General features: G+C 40.8%; 1 protein-coding gene across 17 annotated transcripts in view; it reads left to right on the top strand.

The window, feature by feature from the left end:
• The window catches only part of agrn (agrin), a 355,349-nt gene that overhangs the window by 182,301 nt on the left and 147,458 nt on the right, over positions 1–25,590 (top strand). For all 17 annotated transcript variants that reach the window (XM_088082543.1, XM_088082551.1, XM_088082544.1 and 14 more), the window contains one exon: positions 14,049–14,264. In XM_088082543.1, coding sequence (XP_087938669.1) covers positions 14,049–14,264 — 216 coding nt within the window. The remainder of the gene's footprint in view (positions 1–14,048; positions 14,265–25,590) is intronic.

Here is a 25,590-nt window from a genome sequence, read left to right as displayed (position 1 = left end):
GTTCCTATATTTATAATTTATTAGAAACAGATTTACGGAACAGTCTCAGAAGTGAGCTTCAGTTTATTTATGATCTCAAGATATTGAACTCAACTACCCAAATGATACATATTCTTGTAAAAAGAACATTATCTAAGTTTTTGGCTTAACCATATTAAACAGGATGCAAATTACTGCAAATGCATAATGAAAAAAATGTCAGCATTTTAAAGGCCTTAGACAAATCCACAAAACCCCAAATTAGGTTCAGTGTTATTGTCAGAAAAATATCCACACCTTTACTTTCCATCTCAATACATAAAGGGCACACTACTTGCTGAACATTGGCATTGGATGGAAATCTTACGCTGCAAATTTGTCCAATGTGAATGTAAATCTTCGGGACACTGGGCCGCACCTCATCGCCCATTATTGATTTGTAGTCCAAGAGTAATTTCCTAATGTTAGGCTAAAATACAGACTTATTGATTGAAAGAGCAAACTTAGCCAGTTACATCCGTTTTACTCGGTGCGCTTCGTTTACGGCCACTTACAGTGTGGGGATTGTTTGGAGCCCGGAGCTGTGGATGCAGTTATGATTGTTAACGCCCACACAGAGCTGACTGACTGCATGAGGCAAAAGCTGGACAGTTCTGCTTTTTATACACAAAAGGAAAAGAAATCACACATCTATAACTCAGTCAGACCTGTTATGAAGTGCTTGCTGTCAGAAAGAAGGTCCCACAGTTTGTCTGAGGCAACGTCACATAATTATACAGCATGAAGCCAAGCACAACACTCTGAGGCTCTGTTTTGGCATTTGGTAGATCGAGATTGTACCTCATCCTGGGTGAAAAAAACAACTTTTAGACAACCTGATCTTGTAAATCGTTAAAAACTTTTTGGCGATATCTCTCCTAATCAGGTACGGGGCTTTGGCTGTGAGGTGACACCGACTGGCTCAGTGCAAAGTTGGCAGGGCTGCCCAGTTTTCTCTGTTTTTCTCGAGGATACTTGAGTGATGTGTAGTGGAAATGAAGCAGAAAAAATGTGCCTGAAACCCCATGCTGTGGATAACGGTGACAGAGAGGCAAAGCTTTACCCTTTGCTATTCCTCCTCCCCCTCACTCACTCACACTGATGCAGCTTTTTAATGTATGAAGTTAGAGGAAATGCAACACTGATGAAACATTTGACGATGGTGATGAGAGATGGAGTGAGGGAAAGTTGAACACACGAACGCGGGCATGGAGAAGCCGAGCTGACGTTCTGGCACTTTGGTGTGATGTCCGCTTGTTTTGCGTGCGTGTCGGTGTGCGCGCATCTTTGCATCCAGTCTCTGCATGTCCGTGTGGCCGTCGTTCTTTGTGCGAAACCGTCCCTCTCACTCCCACACAATGCCCACTTGCAATTAGCGAGCATAACAAACTATCAGCGTGTCTGTGTGTGTATGTGAGTGTTTTATAAAAATCAACTCTTTGTGTTTCGAGTCCATCACAGGTCTCTGCGAGGTGACGGTAAGCTCAGACGACGGGCTCCGAGACGTGAACAAAAGAGGGCTCCTCTCCTCATAATACTGGCTTAGCTGAATAATTGAATTCAGGAGCGCGCTGGCAGCCATGCTGGTTTTTCTTCATGTATATTGCAGACTAGCAGTAATCTGTTCTGGAGGAGCATCTCTGGCTGCCTGCTGCTGAGTCTGTGGAGGAGATGTGAGGTGACAGAATAGGGCTCTGTCACCAACGCCTCCATTATTGATAAGATTGGGGCGGAGGGAAGCTCGGAAAGACAAGTGGAAAAACAGGAACACTGTGAAGCTGAAAAGTTTGTTCTTGCCAATAGACAGCTTGGTTCAAATCCCCATGAGACTCATTAAGAATAGCAAAGACCGATGGGGGTTTGGAGGATTGCGTTTCCTGTGAAGCGGTATGGGTTGAGCAAAGTGCTATTAACGCTAGCAGGGGTAAGTGGAGCTTCTAAGTTGAGGAAGGTCTGAGTTGAGTTCAGAAGGTTCTGTAACCTCCCAACTAAGGGGGGGCGATGATTATTCCAGTTCTCTTTTACTGGTGATGACTCCCAAGCTTTGAGTTCAGTTCCCGCTAGGCTTGGGTGATCTTTAATATTTCATACCTTCATATCTTATTCAAATTTTACAGGGGGTATACGCCGTATGGCAAATATGGGGTTCCCACAGTCATGAAATTCCTGGAAAAGTTCTGAAATTAGTAAAGCTTTTTATCCAGGCCTGGAGATGGTTGGAATTTACAGAATTTTTTGGCAAAGGTTTAAATAAATCTTTTTTGTTTAAAACAAAAAAAATCCCAAAACACGTCTTACATTGTGTAAAATATGCTCTATTTTAGCAATCTTGTACTGTGCTTCATGTCCATTGATTAGAACCAAAGAGGTGCAGACTTGCGAAGTACCTGTATGTTCCCGTCTGGTCTATTGGCAAGCAGGTAGTTGTTGGCAGGGATGTCTTACTTGTGTGTAAATATAGCAGGCGGTATCAGTGTGCTTATTTGCAGATGCCTGACAAGTGCGTGTTTACAGGCCTTCCCATTTTAAACCATTTGAAAAGAGTCATGAAATTGAAAAGTTTTGAAATTCATTCGTAAAAATGTGTGGGAACCCTGGGTATAAGTGTGTGGCGCTTCTTACTTTTTCACTTTTCAGACTAATAAATACACTATAGAAGCCCACAAAAGGTTTAGAAAAGAATATTTTCACACACATTTTATAAAACAGAAAAATACACCTGTACACCTTTTGAACTTAAATTTATCTCAGTCACAAAAGACTGGTGAGGCCTAACTGCCTTGTTAAGTCATACTAAAACACACTTCATTCAAACTCAACAAAAACAAAATAAAACTCACCCAAATTATCTTGGTTACTATTGCTAGTGATCTAGTTACTAATTTCACTGTTCCAACAATCACCAGCTCTAGTTTGGTTGAAAAAAATCCTTAACTTACCAAGTTAGATGTAAAAAAAAACCAAACATGCCATCTCTCTCTGCTGTTGTTGTTTACAGTCCTGTAACTTCTCCCTCCATCACTACGTGTCGCAGTGTTTTTCAGCTCAGCTGCTTGTTCCACCAGTAGAGACAAGCTTTGGTGGTGTGTGCTTATAATAGAAAGAGGAGGGCCTGTACTGTATTTATGACAGTATTGAAAAACATAGCTTTGGGATTTCTAAATACCCTGGTATACTGTAATACTATGACACCGCCTAAGCCTAGTTCCCACCGTTGATTGCTTTTGCTGTGACATTCTCGAGATGTCTTTCTCCCTTCCTTCCTTCCTGTTTTCTTCCGCTGCTCTTGTCCCTGCCTGATAGAGACAAACAACCGAGTGTTTTTCCTCATATACCCTTCATGTATTTTTCTCCCATAACAAGCGTGATTAGGCAGATGTTCGAAGCTGTCAAGAGCTGTCATATTTCCGGCCTGATTTATGAAGACACAGCACCTGCTGTATTCTGAGACCCAAACGATAGCGTGAAGGGTGGAAGAGAGTGTTTCGTTCCAAGAGACGTGGCTACTGGTAATTTGAGTATGTGGATGGTGATGGATGTTGAGGTATTGCAACACCCATATTTGCTGCATGAAAGGACAAGTAGTTAGGTGTTGGTTTACTGCACTGCAGATTTTGAAGTGAGCCATGACTAATCGTAACCCTTATGGAGACCCTTTATTGATCCAGCACTTGGTGTAGGAGACACGTCCTCCAGGCTAAATTAACAGGGGTCAACAGATTACCAATAAATCACAGTGTGCATAACCCATTATGAGCACAATATATGAGGGTAGAATCGCAGGCTGATCACGCTTCCACATCATACACAGCTCTGGGGGCTGGTTTTGAAATGTATTTTAAAAACCTCTCAATCTAATTGCTTTGGCAGTCGCTGTGTTCTCACACGGCCACACAAAGTGAACAAAAAGGATCTGCTCCAGGGTTTGGAGTAACTTCTCACACTCAAGTAGGTGTGAAAAATGCATTTGCTGTATGTTTTGAATGCCAAAAAAAATAAAATGTAGAAGTGGTGTCAATGCATACAAAGTCGATGGCAGAAGGCAAATGATGAGAGACCACTTTGCTCTAAGGAAAGTAAGTTGATGTGAAGACATTCATCCACTTTAGTAAGACATTTTACCTGATAAGTCAAAAGTTAATAGGTTTCAAACTGTTTTTTCCCGTCTTGATCACTGACACAAACATTTGGATTACATAGTGAAGAGCTGATATACAAAAATTACACAATCTTAAACCTTGTTTCTTGGATATCTATCTGTTAAGAAGTCAAAAATGATCAAAGATCAGAATCTTCCAAATGAAACAACAAAATAAATCAATTGTCCCTGTTTGTTTGTAGAGGTTTTTTTTTTTATCTGATGCCTCAATTGGCGTGTCGATAAAAGTTATCTTTCCTTGTCAAAACTATTACAAAAATACTGATGAGAAATAGAAGTATCACTCTTATGATGCTGTGGTTGTACTTTGACGGGTTTAGGCCCCAAAACAACTTGTTTAGCTTGTCAAGGTTAGGAAGCTCCTATCAATTGGAAACAGAAAATAAACAGCAGTCCTCTGTGTTAGTCCGCTGGTTTATTGACCCATCCTACCACCCTGACCTCCTCCCTACATGGACTTAAAGGATAACTTTGGTCATTTTCAACCAGAACCATATTTTAATGTGTTTTGATACTAATGAAGACAACCATTTTTCAAACTGATCCAGTATTGAGCAAGTGCACTGCAGCCTGCAGCAGCGAAACAGGCTGCAATGTAACCATTTGGGGCATTTGTGCACTATTTTAAGTCCATTAAAAGTGCTTGCTTTTCTCACTACCAAGCTCAGATTATTATTCTGAGTGTCGGAAAGTACCCCACAGAGAGAAACCTTTTTGTTAAAGAGTAAGATCATTTTTATTCAACCAGAAACAACTCCAAAATGGCCTTCGGCATACCCACCAGACTCCATTTAAATAAAGAGTCATTTTAGAGCCAGCATGTTTTCACATCTAAATGTGTAAAATAAATTGTTATTCAGACCAAACCTGAGTTGCTGATTGTTGGAAAAGTGTAAAGATGAACCAAGACAGTTTCTGTAAGTTTTGTTTTGTTTCTGTCAACTTTAAATTAAACTCAGGAGAATGATATTTTCTGTTGGGTTTGGCAACAGCAATTTCGGGGCTGTTTCTGGTTAAACAAAAATAATCTTACTCTTACAGATCTATGTCTGCAGGCATATTTTCCATAAAAGTGTCAATTATAATTATTTAAACCTGTGAGTGGACTTTTAGTGGACGTAAGTTGTTGTGCTCAGTTGCTCATTAATATTACATTGCAGCCTGTTTGCATTGCAGATTCTCTCTCAATACCAATTTAAAAATTTGTTGACTCCATTAGTCACTTACACACAAAAACATGGGGAAATAGGGGCCAGCTTAAAAAATACCAGTCACCCTTTAAACATATGTTGTTTGGGGGGCACTTGATGCTATTGTTCTCTTTGGGGAGGACTGTCTCTAACCACACTGTAACAGTAATAACTATTTCACCTTCATTTCTTGTGTGTAGGTGTAAAACTGCTGGCGCACTTACAAAGAAACTGAACTCGCCCAAAACAAATTAAGCAAACCTGCAGAGAACATATTTGTGTATGCTCACTGTAGCTTTTGCATGTTTTTTTTTTCTTTATTTACACTTAATGCCAGAGGGACTTCATTAAAATAAAAAAAAATATCCATAGCCAAGGGAGACTCGAAATAGCAACGACAAAATCTCAGCATCAGTAGTGGCTGAGGTGACTGAGCAACAAAGTCTGCAGGGAAAATATAAAGATCTAAAAGCTGATGGATGAGGCTTAAAGAAGCAGATCTCCTCTAACAAGCTGAGCCGCCTTATATTTAAATTATGACCTATTGATTTTGATACAGCAGTGTAAATAAGGGCAATGAACATAACGAACCATGCTGTTTTTGAAGCCGGTTGTGTACACACGCACAGTGGGTGTACACTTGAAGCGTTCTTTTTCATTTTTCGCACATAAGAACCGGGAGGAAATTGTTTCTGCATCAATTATTTTGCCACAGTCTTCAGAGAATTTGCAGCTGGTGGGGATTTCTTTGATTTGCAGGATTGTGTGAGGCACATGTGTGGAAACTGGGAGAGATTCGAGCTGTTTTCCCTCTGCCTCTCAAATTTTGCCTTAACCTCCCCTCACCTTTTTCTCGCTCTCTCATACAGTACTTCTTCTAATAAAAGGTCTTCCCACTCCTCCCCTCCCTCCCACTTTGACTCTGCCTTGTCTCCAACTTCATCTCCCAGTCTGTGGAAAGCTGCTGCGTGGTAAACAAGTTCATCCTACGTGTTAGCCAGGTCAGGGCCGAGGCGCTCAGCAGGATGAGCGTATGTGTTACATTCAGGAAGCAGGAGGAGAGGGAAATTGATTGCCCCCTTTATGTGGGGGAATGAGAAAATACTGTACCAGCCTCCACACACACACACACACACACACAACGACGCACTCACTCAAAAAACCCTCCATCTTCAAGCAGGGAACCGCGGCTAAAGGCACCAAGGAAAATAAACGCTCTTTGCAGTTTGTTTTTCGTCAATTTGTTCATTCTGCCGTTGCCCTGATAAGAACAGCGCGGCTGAAAAAGCAGGACAAGAGAAAAGTTGTTTCCCTCGAAAAATCCTTTTGAAAGCGTCTCCATTCTTTCCTGCCTTCTTTTGATTTAACCGGTTTAAAGAAGCGATTTTCTCATATTGAGCCAGTAAGGTGGGCCGTTCTTTTGTGAGCAGATGTTTTCTTTATTTCACGCTGGGCGTTGTATGATTGCAGCGAGATCAATAATTGACTGCATTGGTCCCCTGAGGACTACTAACCGAGATCGATTGGAGCCTTGTAGGGTTGCTTTTTGCCTTCAGATACTTTACCAGGTATAACTGCTGCCCACTGTTGCGTTTCTTTCTTAATTCATTTTTTTTGTGCCATGGCATTGTACATGACTTCTGGACTCTTTGCTGTAAATAATCATATCGACGAGCGAGGAAGAGAACTTCTGTGCAACTGTTAATCAATACTGCTCCGATATATTGCTGCTCTCCACACCTACACACCTATAGCCTCAGTGCTGCACACGCCACAGTTAGAGAATTAGATTTTCAAAATGAGATTCTCACCCTGCAGCATTTAGCGCGGGGAAAAGTGATGGAGAGAACCGCACATTCATAGCAAATAAAAACGTAACCTTAATTTCAAAGACAAACGGGAGCAGGAGATTCATATAGAAGTTGTGTGTGTACATATATAAACCACCTGTGTGCATGACAGAAAGTTTCCACTCCCAGCCCGATGAGGCAAGCTGCTCTGCACCGATTGCATCACCGGCTGTTGCCATAGCAACCTGTCCCCTCACCGCGAAGGTCTCCTGGCACGACTACATTGATAGAGAGTCTAAAGCCCTCTTATAGAGAGGAGGAGAGAGAGACAGAGAGAGGAGAGGGCTGCTAAAAGCCGGCCGGGCCGAGGAGCACATCTGTATTACTTAGCGTCAGCTGAAAAGAAAGGCTCCCTTTATTAGGAAGTAAGTGGGAGACGTCCCTCAGGAGTGCTAGAGCGTAATGAATTTAGACTCATTCAACATTAATGCCATGTCGCTTCGACGCCACCGAGCTGTATCTCTCTCCATCAACTTCCTGTTTCCCGACTCCCTGACAGTCGGTAGGTCATTAGTCAATGTTGAAGCCACCGATTGCTGATTTAATCTCATCACGCCACAATTGGCTTCACCTGAGCGGGTTATTCAACGCCATTTGTGCATCACCGCCCTGGCCGTCCCAGCGATTCAGCCGCTATTCTTGTCACCCATGTAAAGTTCAGCACTGTTAATTATTCATGCGCACCTTTCCTTCCATCGCTTTCTCTTCCTTGTCTCCATTTCCCGTCCCAGCTGTGAAATAATTCAAAAACGTGACAGGTACCCCCCCTCCCTCCTGCAGAGAGTAGTGCTCCTTCCTTAAAGTAGCCATTTTGAGTTTGTCAAGGCGATTCTGTCAAGCCTTATTGGGTCTGAACGCGCTCATGCTCGCCACGACAGTCCATTTCTCCCTCTTTCACTTTGTTTGAGGTGAATGCAACAAGGCAGCAAAACAATGAAACTGATAGAGCATTTCAGCACAAACACAGGCTGTGGGGACATTTTCTTCACAGAGCAGAGGCAATCTCAGAGTAATGGAACCACTGGTTTTGGGGGGCATATTTATTGAATCTGTGTCTGTCTGAATCTATGTTGAAAAGCAAGCAACTAGCACAAAATGTTGCGCAGATAATACATAACGAACTGTGTGTCTTTCATCCACCATGCATGGACTCAAATACTATTTGCAGGGTTGAATTTGAAAGCACAGGGCCCCAGCGTGCTAAATGTGTCGAGTCCACATGGTCAGAAAAGAAATTTTGCACAATGACACGTGCTTTGATCCACCAAAGAAATGTGTCTTAGTCCCATACTGAATCCTGAAGCGTCAGAACTGGCAATAGATGCAGTGGAAAATTGCCACCAGAGAACTATGCCAGATTTTCTTTCAACTCGTAAACCATGACATTTTTCCACCGTGCCTTTAATCACAACAGTGTGATCCCTTTCCTTTCATAACCCACTGACGCATTGAGAGCATCCTTAAGGCTCCGACACCATGTCATATTTAATGGATGAGCCGTCCAAGCACGGGATCGAGTGTTACCTGTACAAGACGTTTGCCTTGACAAGCGCAAACTGGACATGCTGTCTTTTCTCCCCAATGGGATTTTCTTCCTCAGCCCCCAAATAGGAAAAAAAAAAAAAAAAACAGCATGGAAGTGAAGCTTTAAACGCTGCTGGGCTGCAGGGAGATTACCTTACACACACTGACATGGACTGGCAAGCATGCTCACACACACATATACACACACTTACTCAAAAAGACATTTGCACAAAGAGTCGCCAAGCTTTCAGTCATGCTGTTTTTCTAAACAGATCTGAGGTATCTCTAGCACTTTTAAAAGATGCAACCAGGAATATACTGTAAGTGCAAGATTTTACAACACTAGGATATGAATTTCCTGTCGGTGTAGGCCTGTTTCTACTGTTGAACTAGATCAAGAAAACCAAACTGTTAAATGTAGTAAATATAGCAGGAGATAATGCACAGCAGCTATTACTAGTGTGCACAGGGGAAGAACAGAGCGGTGCAGCCAACCACTCCATATTAAGAAAGGCATTTATTTTTTATAATGTTCCCTGTCATCAGCTCAGCTCAGCTGGAAGCTACTTTCTTGCTTGGACACACCAGCTGACTTTGTTGGACACACACACACAAACACACACACACACACACACACACAAACACACACACACACACACACGCACGCACAGAGTCCACATTTAAAATCTGCACTACTTTCGCTACTCAAGTGAGGGGAAAGAATTTTCAAAGGTCATGCCTATTATCCCACTGCCACAGCATACTTGTTCTCATTAAAAGCACATCTGTTATCCAGACACATCTGTATGGACGTTTAGTATTCCAGGCTTAGATGGGGGGGAGAGCTTTTATTTTGATATCTTATGTTAGCCTATATATATATATATATATATATATATATATATATATATATATATATATATATATATATATATATATAGATATATATATGCTCAGGATTAAGAATATAGTTATCCAGTGGCACTGTAATGGCTTGGACTCTTCTAAGATATTTACATAAGAATTCAGACAGCTATCAAAATAATACAAATTTAAAGTTGAATTTGTCTCAGTGCCGTAGTTTTTCTTTAACCCTTTAAAACCCTTATTTCTTTCCAAAACATGCAGATTGCAGTTAGCAATTTGAGAATAAATGACTGAAAAATGAGCAAAAAAAATCGTTATGAAGTATATGAATGTTACCTAAAAGTTAGCGAAAAAAGAAACAATTAAGTAAATGACCTGAAAAAGTTCTATAATTATAATAATAACATTTTTTTTTTCTAAAAAAAAAATTATAAATATAAATATGATAATAACAAATATGTTTGGGGACATTTTTAATAAAATAATAATAATTTTCCCAGTCTGCTATTTTCCTGCAATTTTTGGAACACTTCTTGCCAAGTTGCTCATGGACTTTTTACCATATTTTCAATAGACCAAATTGCCTAGGGTACTTGTGAAGGCGTGTGAATGCAGCACAAAGAAGTGATGTCGATCCAGATCTCAAGCGGTTAAATTGTTTTTAAGGGACATTTTTAAGGGACAATTAGCACTTAGGTAATCAATGTATTCCACTAAATGTTAATCCCCATATTAAATCCCTGCTCTTTACTGGTTCATAGGGATTGTTAAAAATGTAGGTTTTAAGACTCCTAGAGGCTAACCATCAACCAATGGGGGTGAAGCACCCCCCCCCCGAGAAGCACTGTGACAACAGTTACAGGACATGTGACAACCTGAGACCTTGAAAACCCCTGGCTGTGAACATTTAATCAATGGCTGTAAAACTAAGATAAACATTCTGTGGGAATTACAGTCATCAAAACTTGAACCATCAGGTCTTACATACACTCAGCCACCCAAGGCCAAAGGTTTTCTTCTAGCAATTTGGGGGGGAACTCCAGTTTTGAGCTTCAAACACTAATTTCCTGCATTTTTTATGTGCCAATTTGTGCTTTTTTGCATCAGTTCGAATCAAATCAACGAGTCTATTTTTTAACATGCAATTATGAATCAAATCTAATCTAAACCTGAAAGAAGGCAATAAGCAACTAATAAAAAATTGCCCAAAAATTTGCAAGAAATTAGAACAAAAGTTACATGTTACAAGTTACAATTAACCTACCTGAAAATAAGCAAAAAACAAACAAAAAACAAAACATTAACAAGTAAATGTTTCAAGAAAATTACCTGAAAATAAGGAAAATAATAATACTAATGATGATAATAATAATAATAATAATAATAATACAAAATAGCCTTAAGAAAGTGCTAAAATAATCTTATATCTATTTATAAGAATTCTAAATCTAGATTTTGGAAATTTTTGGACTCTAGTTGTTTTTTCTATAATATCTAACAATATTTACAGGTAATTTTTTGTCACATTTTACTAATTTTTAGCATTATGCAGGATGTTTTTTGAAAGTTGCTCTTTATGTTTTTTTTCCCCCATGTTTTCGAAAGAAAATCAAACCAATTTTCTCAGGATTAGGAGGTTTAAATGCTTGTGTCTGAATGCAGCACAAGAAAACTGAGAGTGATCTAGGCATTAAAGCGTTAATTAATCATTAATCATCAGATATCTGTGTGTGTAACAAAGACAAAAAGCAATAATCTCCAGAGGTACCTCTACATGTGTAAATTCTTGTCCGTATATTTCAGGGCAATAATTGGACACATAACACCAGAGTTGTGAATGCTACCCGTGGGAAAAGCTTCTGCATTGGCGACCTTAAGATAACATTTGATCACATTTGTTGTTTTTGTAAAGTATTGCCTATCTGTCTTCAGGATATGTCCACAGGATCCTCGCTGTTTTTATTATTGTGTCTGCGCTCCTCCAGATCACCTGTCTATCAAACTGGGTCAGGGCCAGTTCTAATTTTTTTTTGTTGACAAAGTTTTTGTTGCTGTTGTACTTTTGTTTTGGTAGATAATGCCGTTCACATTGACTGCCGAGGGTTTCTTCCCATTCTTGAGAAATCAGATGTGTCATCTGTATCTCTTCTCGGGTACCAGGAGGATTTCTCCCAGGAAAGAGCTCCGAGTACATAAGTATGCAGTTTGTACACTCGGTTCAGGGCCTTCACTTGATACCTTCCTTTTGACAGAGCCCTCAGCTCTGGTGTCAGCCTTTTGTCAGTCAGTTGTGCTCCAGGCGAGAGGGAGATTTTCTTATAGGAAAACATCGCAGAAGAGATCTGCTTACAAACCACCGCTGGCATGCGTGATTTTTCTCTCTCCGGGTGGTGTGTTCGCTGTCAGTGTTTAAGATCTGTAATATTGTGAGTAAATTTCATGACAACATTATTATTATTCACTTTGTAACTATGAGTGTCACCTTGCATATTGCTAAGGAGCACAGGTGATGTATTTAAACCACAGACAGAACGCTGTTTGGTCACCCACAGTCTGTGTCTCCTGTGTGGTTTTTTCCTGTCATCCTATCAGACACCCTCCCTCTCTCTTGTACACATCTGACACAGTTCGATTGAATTTCACCTCTTGTCACTCTGCGCGCATGGCTTCGCCTCTGAGCCACACGCTGACACTTGCATGCACAAACACACACACACACACACACACACACACACACACAGCGCGAGGCGAGAAGTGATGCCGGAGCAGTGGGCCAGTCATGACACAGCCTTCATGCAAGCACCTGGCTGCGTGTGTGTGTGAGACACCTAATGCCTACACCTCTCAGACACACACACACGCGCTGTCAGGAATACAGATGCATTCATGGATAGCTTCTCGCATACACACACACACACACACACACTTCTTTTTCCCCTGGTACAAAAGAGAGTGAGCTCAGGTAGCTGTCAGGCGCTCTCCCACAGGGAACAGTGGGCAAGTCAAAAACAGCCTCCTCGCCTGTCACTCCGTGTGCACACGCACACGTGCGCACACACACACACACACACACACACACATTTACACACTGTGCTTCAGTGTGAGGGGCAAGACAGAATGAGATGGCTTGGGCAGATGCTGGACCAGTTGTCCATGCTGCACATGGGACACAGAGGTTTATGTATGTGTGTGTGCGTGCGTGTGTGTGTCTAACACACTGTCCGTCTGTCTGTCCAGCACCGCAAAAGCCACCCTGCCAGCGAATCCAAGCGGACATGCCGCCTTGCATTTAGTCTTGGCCTGGGAGCCACTGATAAGAAATAGCTGTGAGTGAGCACGTGTGTGTGAGTGTGTGACATGTATATCCTCAGCAGTGACACTGGCCGTTCACCCCCTCCAAACAAGAGGACTTTTTTAAAAAGTGGATTTTTATGTGCTTTCGTCCATTGATTTCCAATCAGGTTGGCTACCTGTGAGAGCTCGCCATCTCTTTTAACCCCCCCGTTCTCACAGTGCTGAGGCAAGGACATCACACCAGCTGGCTGCCCAACAGCCCTAAAAGTGGGCACAGAGCCACAGCAGCTGTAGCTGCCACAACACGGGTGAATTACTCTCTAAGTTGATGTTATGTACACACAACACGAGCACATACGCACACAGGTACTCCCTGCTTGCTGTGTGCGTTCAGCAGCCTCTGACAGAATTTGAGGTTTGCTGTTTTCTCACCTGATCAAAGCCGTGGAGTCAGTGGGAAGCATAGGATCAAAGTCCAAAGAGTTGCTTTTGCTTGACTTGTGTAGCCTTGAAGTGTTTGGCTAACCTTGGTGTGTCTTCATGTTGCTGTCCCTGCGTGTTTTCCTGGACGGTGCATCATTGATGTTTCAAAGACCACAGCGTCTTCAGAGGATGGGGAAAAAAAACTGTCCACAAGACTGTGAATCAGCCTGATGTATGTTATTTGATTTTTTATGTTGATGCTGACTTTTTAAAAGTTTTTGACATTGAAGATTTTCCTAATTCCACGATAGTCTCAGCACGCCCAACAACACACTGTGCTTGCTCTGCATGGGTGGACAGATTCTCCCGGAATGAATTGAGAGCATCTGTTTGCTTTACGGCGGGATCACATTTAATCCCTGATGCATTTGTGCTGCTGAACTGTGTGGAGTTCTGCACAAAGACCCCAATGGCTGATGCATATTGAGATGAATCTGTTCCAACATGCCTGTCTGGTGTTAAAATGAAAACTTTCTTTGCACTCAACTCATGAAAACTTGTCTGAGAGGAAGTGAACGCTGCATCGTGCAAATTTGTGGTCAGACAGCTTTGCGTTTCTGTGACTGACCTTGAAATTGTTGATAGAGAGCAATATGCCCATATGATGAAATGTTCCTGTATCAATCCTAACACCTCCACCTTTTTTTTCTCCCTGTCTGGCAGGCTGCAGAGGGATGCTGTGTGGCTTTGGCGCTGTATGCGAGCGTGACCAGACTGACCCGGGCAAGGCTCAGTGTGTTTGCAAGAGAGTGGACTGTCCGTCCTTGGTGGCGCCTGTTTGCGGCTCCGATTCGTCCACCTACTCTAACGAGTGCGAGCTAGAGAAAGCCCAGTGCAACACACAGAGACGCATCAAGGTTCTGCGCAAGGGGCCCTGCTGTAAGTAACACCACCTGTTTAATAACCAACCAATCAGTCTGAGAGCCACAGGCATGAGATTTCCATTTAACAACTCATTTGATCTCATTTTCACACGGAAACAAGAGATAATTCCATCTGCTTTAACTCTTTGAAACCTAAGCAAATTGTCCTTATTTCTGTCAAAATCATGCAAAGAAGGCAATGAGAAAAAAAAATGTACTCAAAAATTAGGAACAAATAGAAGAAATGAAAAAGAGTAAATGAATTTAAAAAAAAAATTCTATGACATAATTTTAATCCTAATTATCATGATGTAATAATGGACATTAGAAGTACGGTTTTTCCTTAGCTTTTATATTTTTCCCTCGGAATTTTTCCTTAGCTTTTCTAAAAATTATTTTCTAATTTCTTGCAGTTTCTGGAACATTTCTTACCAAGTTGCTAATTTGTGTGTTTTTTCTTGAAAGAAATTGCGTTAGCTTGTTCAGAGTTCAAGTGAAAGATGTCTTAAAGCAGCAAAAGTGTTGTCGCTCCAGGTTTCATAGAGTTAAGTGCAAGGCAACTAATCAGGGTTATTGCGCTAATGAAGCTCCACTAATGTGGCATGAACATATTGCATTTCTTTTTACTTCTCCACAATAAAAGCATCCTGCTGCTGGTGCACCAGTGGGAAGCTTTTTACATGAGGCAAAACCAGCAGGAAGGTATACAGTTTGTATCAGGAGTGACTTCACACAGATCCAGTCTGCCTGAAAGAGACTCAGTAAAGTAAGGCTGGTATGTGAAAGCACAAACAGGAACACAGGAGTGAAGCTAACTCCAAACCACCGAAATTCAAGGCGAAGCTGCAGACGTACTGAGCTGCACAAAGAGAGACTGTTGAAGACAGAGCTTTCTCTAGTCTCCAGCATAGACACGCAGGAGTTAAACTGCTGAGAGGACGGCTAAGCAGAGTGTCACAGGTTGGCCCTGACAGGCCATACAACGCAGGAACACAGCAGCGCTGCTTTCCCCTGCTGTGAGGTGGTAGTGGAAATACAGGTGATAATAGTAGGGTACAATATCAGATTTTCACTACATGATTTTTATGGCCAAAAGAGTTCTAATAACAATTTTATCACGACATCCATAAAAATTAGAAAATAGATAGATAATTCCCTCAGTCAGATTCATATTTAACCTGTCTATTGTGCATTTTGTTTCTTTTTTGGCAAATTAATTAAACTTAAAATGTGAGCGGCAGGAAATAAAAACAGTCTTTAACCATGACCGAACAAAATTGCACAAAAAGAGAAATTACAGTTAATAGCAAAAAGGGCCACCAGAAGCTGGTGGGTGAGGGAGATAAAGTAAGAATGGAAACAAAGGGAAAGGATTGAAAAGTTTCTGTGTATCTCTTTTTGTGGATTATTAAGATTATATTATTTGATTTCAAATTTTACGATTATTTTAAACACCAGTATAACATAACCCTTAGATCATGGCATCACTTCTTTTTAATATTTTATGTATGAATTTAAGACTTCATTAGCTCTTAAGATGGAAAGAAAAATAAGTTGATTTAAAGCTTGATAGTTAAGGTGGCATTTAGTGGCATATAGTGGTGGGGATTGCACATTGCAACCAGCTGAATTTCATTGTTTACCGGGAGATGAATTATCTGCAGAGGTCTCTTCCTCTCCAAAACAAACAAACCAGGTGAATAAAACTGATAAAAACACAGAATAAAGCAGTTTCACGTTACAAATCAGTGTTTCTCACCCTTAAAGATCCAGACGTTCAGGAGGTTTTTACTGGAAGCAGAAATATCCACGAGGTCTCTTACTCTTCATTACAAATGCACCAGGTGATTTAGTAAAAACCCTGAGTAAAGCAGTTTTATGTAAAAAAAAAAAAAAATCAGTGTTTTTGTTGTGTTCTCACCAAAAAGTGGCTGCAAAACATGGTGGCCAGTTATTATTGAATAACAGTACTGGAAGTTATTAAAAACAGTACAACTCTTATTTTCAGCTGATTGTACACTAAAGAAAACACACTTATTATATTAGATTTGATTTCTGCCAGTATATTTCCAAAATCCTACACACTGGACATATGAATAATTTATATGCTTAGTTAAAATGTGCATTTTTACACTTGAAGACAATAAAGTTTGGGCAGATTTGACTGTTCATCAGCAGCTCTTTATTTATGTCATCACCACACTCCAAAAAAACAGATCAATAACAGCCTTTGAAGACGTCTGTGTAGTTTCTGAATTGTTACCGTTAGAATATACAGAGTTTGATCATTTTGAGGGATCAAATTGGTGCCTTTGATCCAGAAGAGATCAATCTCAGAAAGTTCACTGAATCTACAGTATTCCAGAAAGCAATCTGACCTGAGACTGACTCTATCCATTAAACCGCTGTGAGTTGAATTTCAAAGCTGCGGAGTGTAGGTGAATAAAGTGCTCAGAGCATGGGGAGTGTTGGTGTTTGAAATAATAGACATGTTTTGATCTTTGGGATAGAAAACTAGCATGGCTCCTTCATCAAACCCAAAGCCGCACATCACAGTGACACCAAATTGCTTGTTATTGTCAAGTAAATGGATTTCTATTACACCCTGTCCCAGTATAACAGGCTTTGCTTCCCTATCTTTATCCCCCAATATTAAAACACGTCCCCATTATGTCCAATCTATTGTCTTTCCAATATGGCTACGCTCCCAGTGCTTAAGTGCCACCTGCACCCTCACAACAAAAAAGTGTGCCGCTGACTGCTCCCACTGGTAGCCATCCAGTGTGTGTTTTATCCCTTAGCCCCTGGTGGGTGCCTATACTCCTGCTGTACCTCTCATTGCTCCTCTTTAGCAAAGCCCATCAAGATCCAGGGCTCTGAGGGGAGCAGCGGCTTCCTGCCAGGGCTGCAACATTGCAGCAGCCTCAATAATAACTACAGTGTTTTGTCAGCGTCGTGCCTGCCCGCCAGAGTAGGCCCACTGCTAATTCCAGGGGTCTGATTACAGTGCCAGCTTGGACCTGGCACTAATAACAATCTTGGTGACTGCTCAGCACTGGCAGAGAGGAAATGAAGAGATATAAAGGACAGAGAGAAGACATGAGTGAACAGGGAGTACAGGGGAGACGCATCTGAAAAGGGAGGGAGGGAATAATGCTGTAAGAGGAATGAGATATGAAACATTTAGTGAACGAGGGGGATGCAGCGAGCGAGTGAATGATTGAGTGTGAACAGAATACAGGAGAGGACATGCAGAGAGAGAAAGTAGTGCTGAAATGACGGTTCATGGAGGCTTAAGGCCATCAGAAGCACCATAATTACCAGTTGCAACAACAGCAGGCAGCCAGTGGGAAAAAAATGAAACATAATAATGATACTAATGATAGTATTGCTGATAATAACCACATGCTCAGCAGCAGGACAGAGACTTTCTCTTTTATAACGTCACATCTGGAACAAGGAGTCAAAAGCTGTTTTTGGGGGTGTTTTCTTTCTTCAGCCCTCTATCGCCTGCATTTGAAATAGCCAGATATAATTGATGCTAATGGAAAGGCAATTTTAATGTCAGCTTTTTTCATGTTTCCATTGAATCCGACCGCTTTTCAAAGAACACAGAGCTCTTTGTGAGTAAAATTTGGAGACAAGTGTGTATTTAATTTCATGTTTTTCCTGTTATAGCATTTTTTAAGGTGCAGTGCAGGGGTCAGCAACCTTTACTATCAAAAGAGACATTTTTAACAAAAGAAAAAGAAATCTGTGTGGACCTTTAAAATGTATCTGAACCTTATAATGAAGGTAGCACAGCCTATTAAGTCTAAATTAGCCTTTCAAAATTACTGATACTCTAAATGAGTGTTTGTTAATAGAACCAATAGACCAAGAAGTGGCTCCTTTGCAGCACGCTATTTATGATTCTTGGTGGTGAAAGCAAACAAGTCTCACCGTTAAATTCTCTATTTTCTTCTGAAGGCTTTTCCTTTTTTTTCAGATTTGAGACCCGTAGTTAGCCTAGCTAGCTTGCTAAAGCCAAGGCGCCAGACTGAGTAGAAGTTAACGTCACCTACTAGAATAATACTTGAGTAAAAGTGTTAAAGTATCTGATATTTACTGTACTTGAGTATCAAAATGTATTCTATTATATTTAATTAATCTAAGTACTGAAAGTAAAAGTACAAGTAAATTATGTTAATAAAAACAAAGCATGCGGTAAGAATCTTGAGAATTAACATGTACACTTTCAAAATGGAGCGTACATTACATTTGAGGAAAAGCCTTTTTGCTATTGAGTAAACTGATGACATATTTTAGGGATATTTCATGTTATATTTAATTCATAACAATGACAGTAAAGAGCAACACATAAACTGTGCAGTTAACCCAATTTCCTACTGCAGGACGGTTATGTTAGATTAGCAGTTATGGTGAATTTTGAGCAGACTGTTTCCTGTGAATATTGCATCAGATATGAGTTTTCCTAAAATTGGTTAAAACTAATACTACACTTAACTACACACAAAACTACTACACAAAATATCTATATAACTACAATCATACATTCTTTAAAGGCTACTGTTTTGAGAAATTCCTGCTGCTTAGCCATCTTTTGTAATACAGGACGAGGCTGTTTGGCAGACAGTGAAGGCTCTGTGAATATAGCTTGTGTTCAGGTCCTCACTGTCACACTGACCAATGGTGCAACTTCATCACTCACTCACCCACTCACTCACTCACCCACTCACTCACTCACCCACTCACTCACCCACTCACTCACTCACTCACTCACTCACTCACTCACCCACTTCAGGACAGAGTTTTTTGCATTTATAGGGCTGGCCTCGCATGCTGCGTTCCAGCCAAAAAAACATACTAATTTCCATGTCATTTTTGTCAAAGCCACAGGGAGTCCTTAGAAAAGGACTAAAGAGCCACATGTGGCTCCAGAGCTACAGGTTGCCTACCCCTGGTCCAGTGTGTAGGATATAGCCAAGGGAATTTTATTTATACAGCACATTTTAGCGATTCAAAGTGCTTTACATAAAACATCAAAAGCATTAAGACAAAGTGCAAAAAAGAAACACATTACAGAAGGATATTTAAGTACAATTAAAAATTCCTTTAAAGAGCCAGAGAAGAGAAAAACAAGACAGGTATGAAATAGTAGAATAAAAGTGACAGTGCCGAGCAAAACATGAATAAATATTTGATATAATAAAAGGCGGAGGCAGACAGAAAAGTCTTCAGCCTTGATTCAAAAGAACTTAGAGTTGCAGCAGACCTGCGGTTTTATGGGAGTTTGTCTCCAGCTGAGTTGGAAGTCTTTTTATCCTCGATACGTTCCTAAGGTGATGGCAGGCTGACTTTTAAAATGTGTCTTAATGCGGCTTTTGAAATTCAGGGGGAAATTTAGTGGGATATATGGTTAAAAAAGGAATATAATATTCATAACTGTGTTGTCATCAGTGTGTAATCACTTGAAACATCAAATTGCTTTTTTCCTTACCTTAAGAGGAGCCGTTTGTATTAGGGGTCGACTGATATTGTATTTCTAGGGCCGATATGATACCAATTGTTAGTACTTTTACAATAAAAATGAAAATATCTCTATCAAAATTCAGAATTAGTAATCTAACAAACTCCAACACAAAACTACGTTTAAATGCATTTATCAAATGTTTAATCAAAACTGAAACGCTCAACATCATACACAGCAAGTTTCCTGCAACTTCAGTGAAAATTTAAACAAAAAATGAATAAAAAAAAAAGCTCCCTGAAGTTTTACAAAGTAAAAGTTCCACCCATACTGAGACTTTCTCTGAATGTGTAGTAGACTGCTTTCCCTGGTGTTGGTTGAATGTAATATGCACACTGTTTCATTAATTAATTTTGTTGACGATTAAAATAAAACGCTGATACAGATAATCGGCAGAATAACAAATATCAGCCCTGATAATCAGCCAGACCGATCATCTGTCGACCCCTTGTTTATATTTAGTTTTTATATTTATCATCTGCATTCACACATTCGCAGTAAAAGTCTAAATAGTTTACATTCCAGTGTGGGCCAGTGGTAGAAACCACCATGACATGATGTAGGCACATTGATTTTTTATTTATATATTTTTTTCTTTGGGAAAGCCTCAGATCTTTTCTTTGATTACCTTTGGGTGAAAATGGTAACTGCTGTGAAAAGGGTGGTAAATGTGATTCACACTTTGCTGTGGCAGAGTACACTTAGCTAGTTTTAGAACTGTGTTCACGGAGGTGAAAGACAGTCTTTTTATTGGTGGATCTGCCCGGAGCTCACAGACTCAACCTCGACTCCATGTATTGAATAAGCTGCCACGAAGTGATGCTGATGGTGGCTGTAAAGATAAACCATGCAGGATTTTTTCCAAAAACATAAACAATATAGGCAATAACATAAAAGAAGTCTCACTCATTGACCTACTAGAAGTGTTTGTTGGCGTATTTATCTGTATAGACTCTGCCGTCTCCCTGAAATTTCTTATTTTCTTCTTATTTTGCTATTTTCTGAATGTTTTTGGTCTGCAACCTTTGGGCAGTGGTGTGTAGCCCACAGTCAGTAACAGTGTGCAGGTGAAGTCGGGACAAAAAAAGAGGCAGCTGCCAAGTGACAGACCGTAAGCATCCAAGAGAAAGCCGTGAGAGTTGTGGACATAGTGCCAGGAAAAATGCAATTTTGACAAAATGCCAAGCGGACAAATCTTGTTCCAAAACAAAAGTGAATCTGGGGTTGGCTTTTTTACGGATAGTTTTGCTGGTAAGCACTAAAGGACAAGATGGGGATGAAGAGTGATGCAAATTTGAGCTTTTTTCTGTTGGACAGGTAGCAGTTAGCTTAGTTAGCTTGTTAAAGAATTTCCATTATAACAAACATGACACTTCTACAATAGTACAGTAGCTTGCAGTGTACATACAAGTATGCATGCGCCAATGTGTCAATGTGTGATTCTTACTTTGTCTTACTTTTAGCTATTTTATTTTGTAGTACTTGTTCTGTTTTTATAACTAGTAACTTAGTAAGTTGTGCCCTCTATAACATGCTGTTGGGGAGTTTCGGTTTGTTGTTTGGAAGTACATTATTTTACCACAATTTCTGATTCTGACCAGCAGTGTAGTTTGGAGGTTCTAAGTTTTAATGTTCCTGCATAGTGTATTTCTAGTCTAAACTGCAGGCCACTGGTACATTTATTAAATGGAAATCAAAATATTATATATTTCTTGCATTATATGTTGCAATGAACCCAGTGCAGGCATTCACGGTCGAGTGTGTGCCAACCACTTAGCTTGCAGCCATCTGTAGCTATATTTACCTTTGCTCACATTGTAACATCCTTGTTGAAAGCCCCCACACATAGTTAAATCACTTTTGTCAATAGACAGTATTCTGAAGTACAGCCGACCAAAGAATAGAAGAAATATTGCAGGTTGAAAGGTTCATCCAAGTTGTAAGCTTTGCTTTAAGATTCATCAGAAGGTGCTTGCGTGGCGGGTTGAGGGATATTTGCGTTCGTTCTTTGAATGTTCATACAGGAACTGTAGGTAAAGGTGAAGATACCAAAGTGCAGGATAGGAATATGTTCACGTAAGCCCGTGTGTGTGTGTTTGTGTGTGTGGAAGAGCGAGAGGGTGTAGGGAGGTCAGGGTAAGCCGAGTGACAGGTTCTCATTCTTTTTCTGCCTCCAATAAATTCAGCCGGTACAGAGGGTCTGGACAGGTCACTCTGGCTGAGATTATGGAGTTGTCAGGGCTGATGGAGGAAGAGAGAGGCGACGATGGGATGGAGGGAGAGTGGGAGACAGTGCGAGAGGAGAGGGAGCTGAGAGAATGAGAGAGCTTTTAACTTTAAGAATAGTGTGGGCGGTTGGATTGGTGCTTTTGTGCGGAGCCTCGTTTGACTCATTCGATTTGAATGGTGGGTTTTCATTGGGGTAAGTGAATTGGCTACCGTTCTGAGAAGCCGTCATGTCCAATTCAAATCAACTCGGGAGTCTTATCTGGCACTCAGGAGTGCAGCCACAAAAGAAGTTTTTTTTTTCTCACAGATTATCCCCCTTTTTAAAGCGACTGGAGTTATATGGAGCATGTTGTTAGCGCTAAATACAAGTCTGAAGCTTTGGGTATGTTTTTTGCAAACAGGAGGGAAGCATCAACCAGCAGCAGGTCTCTGACAAGTGCAGGATGCTGACACTGCTACATTTCCTAATGTGAGCATTTTGGTGCTTACTTTAAGCAAGACTGTGGAACTCTGAAAAGACAAAATAACACATTCTTGCTCTTACAAAGGAAAAGTTTAAATTCTCGCACAGTAAATGACACCCTCGCTCACTTCAACACACTTGGGGGTTTGACTGTTACGGGGCAGCATTTCTCTCTCTGATACAACCGGTAGCTTATGATGACTTATGTTCAGCCAAACTTAGATCATCATTGCTGGGTAACTGATTATTTTGGTTGACTTTATGGCCCTTCTCCACATGAGCTTCCGCTACATGTGGTACGAAGTGACTCCATGAAAGGGTTGGATGGACCTGCACTCAGGTATTGTCAGAATATTGAAACTCATCTTGATGTGGTCCATAAAAAAAAAGATTGACTGATTTAGTCGGTGTAGGCGTGATTGTCGTTACAAATGATCTCATCCTCCAGACCTCCTACCAACATCACACAGCTAGCCAGCTGAAAGTGTAGAAAAGTCAAGAGGACTCGAACTATTTTTGGTGCGGTTTGGTCCGAAGCCTCGGAACCAAAGAAGTATGGAATGATTGACGTCTTATTTTTACTATCTTGCTTACTTAAGCTACTATTTCTACTAACAAGGTTAATCCAGAGGTCTGGTGAAGGACTGTTAGAAACTTGGACTTTGGCAAAAGAAACATGGAGAAGTTGTCCCAGCACAGCTCAATATAATACATTTTTAACACAACACTTACATTTTTTGCTTTGTTGACTTTGCTCCTCCAGACTTATTCCAGAGGTTTTTGATCCATGTCTGCCACTGAGGTTTTTGTTTTTTTCCTGATTTCATTGATAGGAACCACGGCTGTGCGATATAATGAAATATATTGTCTCATGATAACAAAAACGTCTTTTGTTTCATATCATGCTATAATGTTTTTTTTTTGTTTCTGTAATCTACTTTGCATGTAATAACACTTTGCATCAATAATCAATATTATAGCCAATCAATATTATGTAATATAGACTGGGGATATCAATGCCCAAATCAACCCAGCTTCAGGAAACTGTGAAAAAACTAAAATGACAATATTTCAAATTTGATTGAGGCAAATGTCTGAGAATTTTTGATGCTTTATATTATGCACGTAAGACCTTAAATGACATATTGAGAAAGTTTTGGGTGATTTGGGTTCTTAGAGGCTTTAACAGTTTTTGACTAACATAATAGGTGAGCTCACCTGCTGTTGCAACTGCAAATAAAGTGCTGTGTTTATAGCCTAGACTTTGTCAGACATTGCAATGTTGCTATGGTCCCCGCCCCCCCCACTGACAGATGCCCATATATTCCCACTCCCTTGACTGCACCGTTCAGATCAGCTCAGTTTGACATAACAGTGTAAAAATCCCCTCTAACCACATCCATTTAGCACCACACTCATAATGTTGAACTGGCTATTACAACATTTAAGTGCCAAGGTAACGGTGTAAGTCCTCTCCTGAGGGCAGGACAGAACGACCCACATGTCGTTGAGGCGAGGGCACTTAGTTGCCCCCAGTGCTCCGCTCTAATATTCACATAACCTAGCCCTTAATGGTTCAGACCAACTCCGCGCCAGCTTCCTCATTATCTCCCTTTTGTTCTAGATGGATGATTTAGGATGGGCGGGGTTACATCTCTCGTGGTCAAGCGGGCAGGCGGTGTGCAGATAGTAGCCTCTGATATTATCGAAATTAAAAGGAGAGGCTGCCTTTAAATTGGCCCAGCAGGAGTCCCTGACAACACAAGAGGAGAAAAGCGGTCAGTTAAGAAAAGAAAGAACTCGGAGGCAGAGAGACACAGAAACAGCCAGCAGAGCACTTTCTGCTTCAGAGAGACAAGAGACACGCGCACGCGCGTGTGTGTGCGTATCAGTGCGTGTGCGGGCATGCACACGCCACAATCGGCTGGGGAACGTGCACCATGTTGGCTCTCCTAATATTGAACTTGGAGCAGAGTGGTAAATACACTCCCTCTCCCAGAGAGAGCCACAGAAGTGCTGCAGAACTCATCTTGTGTGGCCACTCTAGTGGAACATGGACTTTTCTTTCTTTTTTTTTTTTTTTAGTTTTTTCTTTTTCTCAGTGAAGAAGTGCAACAAGTATTGCAACAAAAAAGTGGAGTGTGCGGCGAGGTGACTAAGTTCGAGAGAGTGATCAATGGGGATTGATTTTGTGTGTGTGTGTGTGTATGTGTGTTTGTGTGCGTGCATGTGTGTGTGCTCTTGAGATTTGGCCACAAGCACGGCCGGCTGCCTCCCACTCTATCAGTCCACACTCTCTCTCTCTCTCTCTCTCTCTCTCTCTCTGTGCTTTAGAGAGGGCTTTATCTCTCCAGCCCCGACACACTCTTGTGTCCTCGCGGTGAAAGGAGAAAGGCATCAGTACTCCACACCTGCTGCTCTGTCTGCTCTAACATACTGCAGGCAGTCAGACCCAATACTGGGAGGACAAGAACCTCTCCATCTTAAACATAAAGTATGTGCTGCAGCTTAAAGTGTACAGATAGAAGTCAAAACCTTTTAGAGATTTGATGCAGTTGCATTCATTTTCTCTATTTATTGCCTGAAAGGCTCAGACCTATCTCATATACAGCCATCTCACATTTACAAATATGCTTCGTAACTACTATGATACAAGCTAGAATACATTTTCTATAAACTTAATGAGGGAATATTGTGTGTAGAACTGAGAGGATATAGTGGCATAAATTGTATAAAATACATTTGTTTACTTTAGTGACTAATCTTGAGAAAATAAGAATCGTTGGGTTTTTGTTACCTTATCCACTTAGGAAGTGGGACTTTGTCCATGACGTAGCCATGTTGCACCACAATGTTTCTACAGTAGTTCAGAACGAATAAACATTAGCATCTCCTCTGCTACAGGAAATTCATTTTTGACAGCGTTTTCTTTAACGTGAAACTGCTTTATTCAGTGTTTTACGGTTTTAAATCACCTGGTCCATTTGTTTAAGAAAGAGACCTCTGTGGATAATTCAGCTCCCAGTAAAAACCTCCTAAACATCTGGATCAGAAAAAGTGAGCAAACATTAGCAGGTGCTGGGCGAGCATCCCACCTGCGACCTACAACACAGCATCAGA

Source organism: Plectropomus leopardus, chromosome 9, assembly GCF_026936395.1.
Source record: "Plectropomus leopardus strain MGB_pleo_1.0 chromosome 9, ASM2693639v1, whole genome shotgun sequence".
Classification (NCBI taxonomy): domain Eukaryota; kingdom Metazoa; phylum Chordata; class Actinopteri; order Perciformes; family Serranidae; genus Plectropomus; species Plectropomus leopardus.
The sequence above is the reverse complement of the archived record's forward strand: the minus strand, read 5'-3'. Positions and strand labels throughout refer to the sequence as shown.